At 49.2% G+C, this 9,171-nt stretch overlaps 1 protein-coding gene across 1 annotated transcript in view; it reads left to right on the top strand.

Moving 5' to 3' along the window:
• The window catches only part of Ldlrad4 (low density lipoprotein receptor class A domain containing 4), a 324,839-nt gene that overhangs the window by 309,555 nt on the left and 6,113 nt on the right, over positions 1-9,171 (top strand). Inside the window, exon 5 of the mRNA XM_023707484.1 lies at positions 3,931-4,085. Coding sequence (XP_023563252.1) covers positions 3,931-4,085 — 155 coding nt within the window. The remainder of the gene's footprint in view (positions 1-3,930; positions 4,086-9,171) is intronic.

Below are 9,171 nucleotides of genomic sequence, written 5' to 3'. Positions count from 1 at the left end.
TATACAGCTACTTTCTCTTAGTTCAATGAGAAGAAAGATTTGTACTAATAGTGTTTGGACAGGATATCATGTCTGCATCTTGTACTATGAATAACTACTATGAAAACAACAAAAATGTATTAGTTATTGTAACTTTCCTGCTAACCTGTTATGAAACTGTCTTATTGCTATTTCTTTATCAATAAAATTATTTTTTTAAAAAAGAAAGAAAATCCCATCAGTCATCTTTAGTTGGAACATATTTAGGTAATTTTTTTTCTAAAAACAGTAAACTCTAGATGCTAAGATGTGGTGGGAGGACATTGTGCTAAATGGATGGGGTCTCAGGTGTCACCCAGTGGTGGCCTCATGGTCTGTGTCCCAGGGACCCAGGTAGCTGCCTCCTGTCATCCTGTCCTGCTGGTGCAGACCAAGGAGCATGGAAAAGACTGGGATTTTTGACATTTTTCCATGGCATCTCCAACTTTCATCATCACAGTCTTATGTGAATATTAATGTAAATAAGAATATATAAAAAGGTAGCTTCACCATGAGCTGACTTTGTGGTGCGCCACTGGCTAACATTTGGGTAGGAATGTTAGCCAGTGGTGCAAACGAGGCAAACCTTAGCAGGCCTCCAGCACCACAGAAGCCTCTGGTGAATTCTGGGTGAAGTATGTCTGCAGTAGTGAGGCTGAGGAGTCTGCTCCTACTGAAGGCTTCTCTTTGGGAGTGTGTGGGCCTCCTGCCATGTAGATAAATGCAGCATGATGCTGTGGTCACTCTGGGGAAGGACCAGAGAATGGTGCTGTGAGACCCAGTTGTGCTACACTGGGACCACATACAGAAAAGGCCTGACATCAAGGGGGTGGAAAGGTACTGACAGGTAAAGCAGTGGGACACCCACTCCACGTGTTTCTGTGAGGTGGGCACCTCCTTCTGCTGTTCTTGTAAGATAAATCAGAGAGCCAATCCACTGCCAAGGAAAACATGGTTCAAAATGTACAGTATGAGCCACATGGCTGTCAGTGTCACTGTTTGGCCTTCCGAAGCCCAAGCAATAAAGTCCTTCTTACAACTCAGGCTGAGTATCCTCTGAACCATGGTGGCTGCTGAGCATGAATTTTTATCCAGCCCTTCAATCTCCAAGAGTGTTTTTATTCAAGCAGCTCAGCAATGGAGCCAGTTAGTTTTAATGGATTCTAACCTCCACCTCACCCTTCTTCCACCTCCTCTGGGCTCTATAGGATTTTAGAAAGAATTACTAGCATTCTCAAAGTGTCATGGAACCATAAAAAAAAGAGCAGAGATGGCTTCTTTAGCTGTCTCCTTGTCACCACACTTGTCTAGGCCAAGCAGGATAAGATAGGAAGGAAAATCAGGCAGCGGTTTACCTGTAGAAGCCATGCAAACCAGCTTTGGTCCCTGTGTTGCTGGATCTCCTTGTGAGGGTTCAGAGAGTTTGCTGAGAGCAGTGCCACCTGGAGGGTGTGGTCTCCCAGCTGGCCAGCCAAGGTCCAGTTCCCCTGACCCTGCGGGAGGGCTGTGTGGGGTGGCTTTCCCAGCTGTCCAGGCATTTGTGAGCCTGGGGGAGGAGAGGGGCGCCAGCCAGCTGCAGAGAGCAGAGAGCCTGGAGCTTCTACACAGAAAGTGGTACCTCCCACGCCTCCGGGGGCGCAGATCCTGTTGGGAGCCCACTGTGAACAGTGGCGCTCCCCGGAATATCTGAACAGCATAGGCTTTTCACAGAGCAGGGCACATTTTTTTTTCTCTCTCTGACTCCCACCCCATAGTACAGGGATGGCTTGGAGACATTTCTGTAAAAACAGAGCTGCCATCCTGACACTGTAATGAAACGTGGGGTGGCAGTGTCCTGAAAGCTTCAGGCCTTGACACCATTCCTGGGGTTTGGACAGCAGCGATTCATTGTCGCAACTCTGAACCACGACCCCGTGAAGGGAGGCAGAATGTGAAAACATGGCCTGAGCTCTCCTCACATGGTCTGCTTTAGTCTCAGCAGCAGGGACACCAGCCATGGGCTGTGTCCAGAATCCATATGGGCACAGGAAGTTTTGGAAATCCCAAAGTACCTCTTATTTTCTTAGAATGCTACTTCTGTTCCTGTTGGTGTAAAAAACCTTCTGTCTTAATGATTCTTGCAGAGTTCATCATCTTCTTCTTCTTAGTTCTTCTTCTTCTTTGCTCATTCCCCCAAACCGCAGACGTCTGTCTGGTCTGCATCCCCAGGCTGCGCAACACAGACATGGGGCAGGGGCGGTTTGGGAGACTCCTCCCTTGTAACCAGGATGGGGTTCCTGGGGTTGTGAAGGAAGACTGGCTCTCAAGATAGCACATGGTCCGGGGGCATCCTGAAGCCCTGGAACCCGCTGTTTATTGCCATGTTCTTGGCAATTATTGTCTTCTATACTTAGACCAGGATGATCTGTACACATAGCCCTGTGGGTGGGCCCTATGTAGGGGAGTCATGAAGATAGCTGCTCCCTTAAGGCAGCAGCCCTGCTCCCCTCCATGCTGCTGTCTTTCCAGGAGCCCTTGAGCCTGTGAAGCCATGGACTCAGTGTTCCCTCTGGGGTGCTTCAGGAAGGCACCTGGGGCACAGCTGGGCACCAACTGCAGAGGTTCAGGGGCCTCTAGGCACAGCAGCTCCTCAGGGCAAGAGTACTGGGCTGTGGGCCTTGACAACAGCCAGCGTCAGGGCACCCCACTGTGCCTCTCAAGAGGAGCCCCTCCAGCCTTCACCCTTCCTGGGTGCGTGAGAACCTGGCCGAGCTGCTCACCACTGGGCCCCCTTCCTTGGCCCAGCCATGAGCACATTTAGGCGTCATTGCTACTGGATGTGGGCTCTGAGGGCAGGAATGGGGCAGTGTCTGAGGTGGGGCCTGGTGAGGGGAAGATGCTCAGCCTTCCCACACTGCGCTGGGCCAAATAGTCATGCTGCAGCCAAGGGTCTTGCTCCAGGGTGTGTGTGTGTGTGTGTGTGTGTGTGTGTGTGTGTGTGTGTGCAGTGTGGGCTCAGGGCTGCGAATACATCTTTCCTCTGTACCCAGGGTGTTGTCATGGACTAACCAACCATAGAGAAAAAAGAATTGAGATAGGAATGTGTCTTTATGTCTGAGCCAAATGTGCACAGGACTTTTCCTTGTCATTCCCTGGACAACACAGCAACTATGGATACTTCATTTGTGTTGCCTCAGGTGTTGTGACTAATCCAGCCTCCGGCTATGTGGGGTGAGCAGGGCAGGGGCCTGTGCACACAGCCAGCTTTGCGTGTGGGGCTAGCACACTGAGGAGCCAGTGTCCTAGGAGGGTCCTGAGCCTCACTGTCTGGTCACCAGAGCCCTGCACCCCGTACCCCATGCCCCACATCTCAGCTGCCTTCTAGGGCAGGGGCAGAGCAGGGCCCCAGTCCCTGCCTCTGATATCAGCTCCTCACACTGTCACTTAAAGTCTCACTACAGACTGCAGTGGGTGGTGTGGGTGGCATCTGCCAAGTCCCTTGTCCAGGCAGTGTTGGGACTTAGCATGGCCCCGCCACTCAGGTGTCTAGGATGTGGCTGGAGCTCCTTGTCACTCCTTGTGTGTTTCCTACACTGTCCTCTCAGAAACACAGTCGGGAGGTGACCCATGGTGCTACTAAATGCAGCCTCAGATTTGATCAATGTGTTCTGCTCCTCTGGGCAGGACCCTGGGCTTCCATGTCCTCAGAGAGCCAGTACGTTTTACAGTAGGGAGCTCACGGGGCTCTGGGTGGCCGCAGCTCACTGAGACCAGGCCTGGGGGAAGGGCCCCAGGCAGGGTGGGGGCTGCAGCCTGAGTGTCCCTGGAGGCTGTCAGGCTCCTCAGCAGCAACCCCTCTTCCTCTCCTACGCCAGCACCCTGTGCCTCACAGTTGCAGCACACCAGTGTCTCACCCATGTCCTTTCCCCACAGCGGAACTGGAGTTCGCCCAGATCATCATTGTTGTCGTGGTGGTCACCGTGATGGTTGTGGTTGTCGTCTGCCTGCTGAGTCACTACAAGGTCTCCACACGCTCCTTCGTCCAGCACCCAGGCCAGGGCAGGCAGCAGGGGGCAGGGGTGCTGCCGGTAAGTGTGCACTCCGGAGCCCTGGGGGCCTCTGCTGAGTGTGGTCTGCAGTTCAGTGAGCCTTGCACAGAGCCAGAGAAACCACTCAGGTCCTGGACAGTCTCTGCCCCTGCAAGAGTCCCACTGCCAGGACGTCATCGATTGGCACAGGTTAGGATTGCTTTTTTATTTGTTTTGTTGTTTTTGTGGCACTGGGGTCAGAACTCAGGGCCTTCACTCTGAGCTGCATCATCCCCAGCCCTTTTTAAAATTTTGAGCAGCTTCAAGGGTGGCTGTGGGTGTGGGGCACCCCATGCTGACCTCATAGGTGCCTGTGTATCCAGGGATCCCTGGTTGATGAAGCCTTCAGGGCCTCAGGTGAGCAGCTCCCCATGTCTCTGTGTGAAGCCAGAGGTCTAACAGCCCGGCTACTGCAGTCAGCACCTGGCTGGCCTAAGAGGTGCCCTCTGACCCCAGCCACCCTTCGATCCTGGGCACCCTCTCACCCCAAGAGCCCTCTGACTGCCTGGTGCAGAGGGCGCCCCAGGCTGCAGTCCTCGGGCAAGCCACATGCAGCTTTTCACTAGCTTCTGTGGGCTAGAATCTGTGGTGAGATCCAGGGGCCTCCCAGTGCACTTCCCTCAGCAGCTCGGAGACAGAGCTAGGCTAGCCAGCTACCAGGATGCAGGCCCTCACAGGAAGGAAGCAGGTTCCTTTGGTGGAGAGGAGGATGGAGACTTGGCAGCTGTGTTCTTCAGGCCAAACCCTGGAGCCTGGCCTGGCCTGACCTGGCCTGCCCTCCAGGTGAGGAACTGAGCCAACCTGTCCCTCAGCCAGCTAACCAGAGCCAGGCCTGGTACCACCTCTGTGTGGATTCTTATCCTGGGATGCCCCTGCCACTTATTGCTGTCCTGGGGAGATATTTTTCAGCATCCAGGCTCTACCATAAGGATAAAAAAAAAAAAAAGAGCAGACGGAGAGGGGCCTCAAATTTTAGAGAGTGGGCAACAACATTCCTGGGATGTGAGAACCCTTCCAGCAGGCAGAGAAGAGTAGGGATCCATGTCCTGTCTTGGCCAGATGTGATTCTTGTGTGGTCACCTCCTGGGGCCAGGCCCTTGCTTCTGTGCCTGGATCCTGTGATCGAGAGGGCTGAGGTAGCTGTGGACTTGTCTGTCATTTGGGGCTCAGGACTGTAGGAGTCCCTTCCTGGTTTCATCTCAGTCCAAGAAGTTAATATTTGTAATCCCAAAGATACATTATTGGAATCCCACCAAGTTAATTCCAATCCACCACTCCTAGTGCAACCCACGGTGAGAGTAAAGACACTAAAACATATTTATAATTATCGGGGAGTCAAGGGGGGCTAAGTCCAGCCATGAAGATGGCTTTCCGGAGCACAAAGGTTGATCCAGGGCCTCACTCAGTTTTATTCAGTGGAGGAGTGGCTTGAGGAGAATGACCGAGAATTGTGGGAAGGAGGTGAGTACTGTGAGCTGAGCTAGGGGGGTGGCCTACATTTACTTCCGTCATATGCAGAGAGGATATGCAGAGACAGCAATCTGCATTATACTATTATGCCATGGAGATAGTATCTAATATTTTAGGGGTCTCGTGCTTCAGCTCTGATGTAGTCTTTCAAGCCCCAGGAAGTCAGAGCCTCTGTCTCATGGCTCGATCCCAGCTGGAGGCACAGAGCACTGGCTCTTTGTCCTGTCTCTACCTGGCTCACATTAAGGAACAGCAGGCATAGGTTGCCAGGGAAACATGCATGACACCTTCAAAGACTATCACCAGCACCTTAGCTAGACCAATACACATTGCTTAAGGCCAATTGAAGGATAAACAGAAGTCCCGGCCAGCTCTGTACAGAGCAATATGAGGAAATAGGGTCAGGCTCAGTCAAGATGGAGACAGTTGCTCTTTCAAGGAGAGCTGCTCAGGTGGTCCTCCACACAGGACTCACCAGCAGGGAGCCGGAGGGGCATGGAGGGTGGCAGATGCTTTCCTAAGCTGGCCTTTGAGTGTGGGTGGCTCCAGCCATGCTCTGAAGTCCCCAACTGCAGTGTTGGGCACTGCACCCTTGCTGCTTCGTGTGTGACCACAGAGCCCCTGCCTTGTCTCACATTTCTACTGCAGGCTGTTTAGGGAAGCATTTGTACAATGGTGGACACAGATTATTATAGGAAAGTTAAGAGTGAGCTGTAAGCCATGCCACACCATGCTTGTCAGAGCCCTGTCCCTCAGCTGCTTTGGGCAGGGGTACAGGATGGGCTTGATGACTGTCCTCCCATCAGAGAGGATGACCCTTTCCTACCACAGGTAAGTTTTCTGTGGTCCTTGTCATCCATGACGGTGCCAGGTGGGTCTGGGCCTTTCTGAACTCATGCTCTGCAAGTGCACGCAGGAGGCCCCAGTCCTCCACCCCAGCAAGACTCTCACAGCACATGACCACAGGTCATGGTCCTTCAGTATAACACAGTATGTAGTTTAGGTGAAAAATTACCAGGGATGCAAAAACATAAAGGACTTGGGGAGCACAGTAATCAGAAGCCTTAATGAAATAGGCAAATTCTTAGAAATACTCTTCCAAAACTGTTTCATGAATAAGTAGAGAATATGAAAAGACTGTTAACTAGTAATTGCACTGAACAAATAATCAAAAGTCTCCCAACAAACAAAGGCCCCAGACCAGAGACATCACTGTTGAAATTATACTAAATAATAAATAAGTAAGAAATTGACACTAACCCTCTTCAAGCTCTTCCAGAACGTCAGAGGGGTGTGAGTTCTTCCTAACTTACTCTCTGAGGGCACAGTTCCAATACAGAGCCAGGTGAAGACACAAAAGAGGAAGGAAACCGCAGGCACCTGTCCCTTAAGAATAGATGTGAGCCCTTAACAAAATGCCACCAAGTGGAATTAAGAAGCATATCAAAAGGTGTATACACCATAACCAAGTGGTACTTAATTTCAGGATTGTTCAGTGTATGAAATCTGTCATACAGCCTGTTAACAGCATGCAACAGGGGAAAGAAGCCACGTGATCATCTCACTGATATGGAAGAAGCATTCTACAGGACTCGGCACACTTTCATAATAAAAGTGTTCCACAGAGTAGGATAGAAGGGAACTTCACACCCTCATAAAGTCATCTGTAAAAAGCCCACCGCAACCGTTGTCATCAGTAGCAAGCAACTGAGAAATTTGCCTCGAAGATGAGGAACGGGATGATGCCTCCTTCATCATTTCTAGTCAGCATGGTATTTTCCTGGAACTCCCAGGCAAGAGCAGTTAGATAAAAGTCCTCCTGATGGGAGAGGAAGAAGTAAAATTACCTGTTAGTAGATGCTATGATAGTATATTTAGAAAACTCAGAACATCCCACCAGCACAAAGCAGAACTTGGGTACAATACTGTGGTAGAGTCAGCTTTACTATGGCAGGACACAGCGCCCCACGCCACGCCTTTGGGAAGGAAGGGTGTCTGGACACACAGTTACGGGCCACTGGGTCTATGTCAGGGACCTTACAGTGGAAGGGCGCAGAGGAGCAAGGAACCAGATACAGCACCAAGGTCCTGCCTCATGCCCACCAGAAGCGTGCCTTTCTGAGTAAGCCCTGAGTCTGTCTCTTTTTCTTTCTTTCTTTCTTTCTTTCTTTCTTTCTTTCTTTCTTTCTTTCTTTCTTTCTTTCTTTCTTTCTTTCTCTCTTTCTTCCTTCCTTCCTTCCTTCCTTCCTTCCTTCCTTCCTTCCTTTCTTTCATGAATTTAAGATGGTCTACAGGGTCTACAGGGTCTCACTACATAGGGTCTACAAGGACTCATAGTGATTCTCCTGTTTTCAGCCTCCCGAGATCTGGGATTACAGGTGCATGCCACCATGCCCAGTCTCAATGGCATCTCAGGGTGCCTCAAGGGCAGGGCCAGCACAGCACACTGGGGATCAAACCTTGGCTACTGTGCTCTGCCTAAGCAGGCACTTTAGTCCACTGAGCTATCTGGCCAGCCCCCCTGAGTGTTTCTTAAACAGGTCAAGTTGATGTATCAGGACCAACAGTCACAAACCAATAAATTCAGCACAGTAGCAAGATCAAACTCAGCATGCAAAAATCAGCCGTGTTTCTTTGCACTAATAATGGCAATCTGATCTTAGAAGGAAATTAGGGAAACCATTCATTTATAATAGCCTGAAAAATAATATGATGCTTAGGAATAAAATTGAGACTAAAGACTTCTACACTAAAAACTACAAATATTGCTAAAAATTAAAGCAGACAAATAAATGGGAAGATATCCCATACTTATAGATTATATCTTATTATTGTTAATATGCCAGTACCAAAGCAGTATTTTTTTTCAGAAATGGAAAAAATACATCATGGAAATTATATGTTATCTATAAGGACCCTGAAGAGACAAAATAATTTCAAAAAAAGAGCAATAATTCCTGGTCTCAAAATTTACTACTAAATGAGTAGTGTTCAAGACAGTTAACATTGGCATACTGACAGGCATAGATTAATGGGCCAGAATGGGCAGCCAAGAAATCAAGCCTCCATTTATGGTCAAATAATTGTCAACAGGGTGTGTAGACCCATGGGGAGAAGATAGCCTTCAAAATGGCACCAAGAAAATTGGAAATCCACATGCAAAGGGATGATACAGGGCCAGGGATATAGGTCAGAGGTGTAAGTTCCTACCTGGCAAGCACAAGGTTCTGAGTTTGATCCCCGGTATCAGAAAAAAAAAAAAAAAAAAAAAAAAAAAAAAAAAGGATGACACAGGACCCTTCTCTCACAGCAATGATTGTAACAAATACCTCAAAACTGACAGGGCATGGTGACAGACACCTGTAATCCCAGCACTGAAGAGGCTTAGATGGGGATTGCCATGAGCTTATTTTATTTTATTGAGAAACAAATATGAATGAGACAATTTCACAGCTGATTAATAGGACAGTTTTGATAGTCAATACACTGTACATTGTTATCTTCTTAGTGGTTATCCACAGTACAAGAAGCAGACAGGATATTCTTTCCAAACACTGTTAGTATACCTCTTTCTTCTCATTGAATTAAGCGAAAGTAGCTGTAAATTTATCCTATT

The sequence above is a fragment of the Octodon degus genome, unplaced genomic scaffold, assembly GCF_000260255.1.
Source record: "Octodon degus isolate 3935 unplaced genomic scaffold, OctDeg1.0 scaffold00295, whole genome shotgun sequence".
NCBI classification, from domain to species: domain Eukaryota; kingdom Metazoa; phylum Chordata; class Mammalia; order Rodentia; family Octodontidae; genus Octodon; species Octodon degus.
Note: the sequence above shows the minus strand (reverse complement) of the source record. Positions and strands in the feature narration are given on the sequence as shown.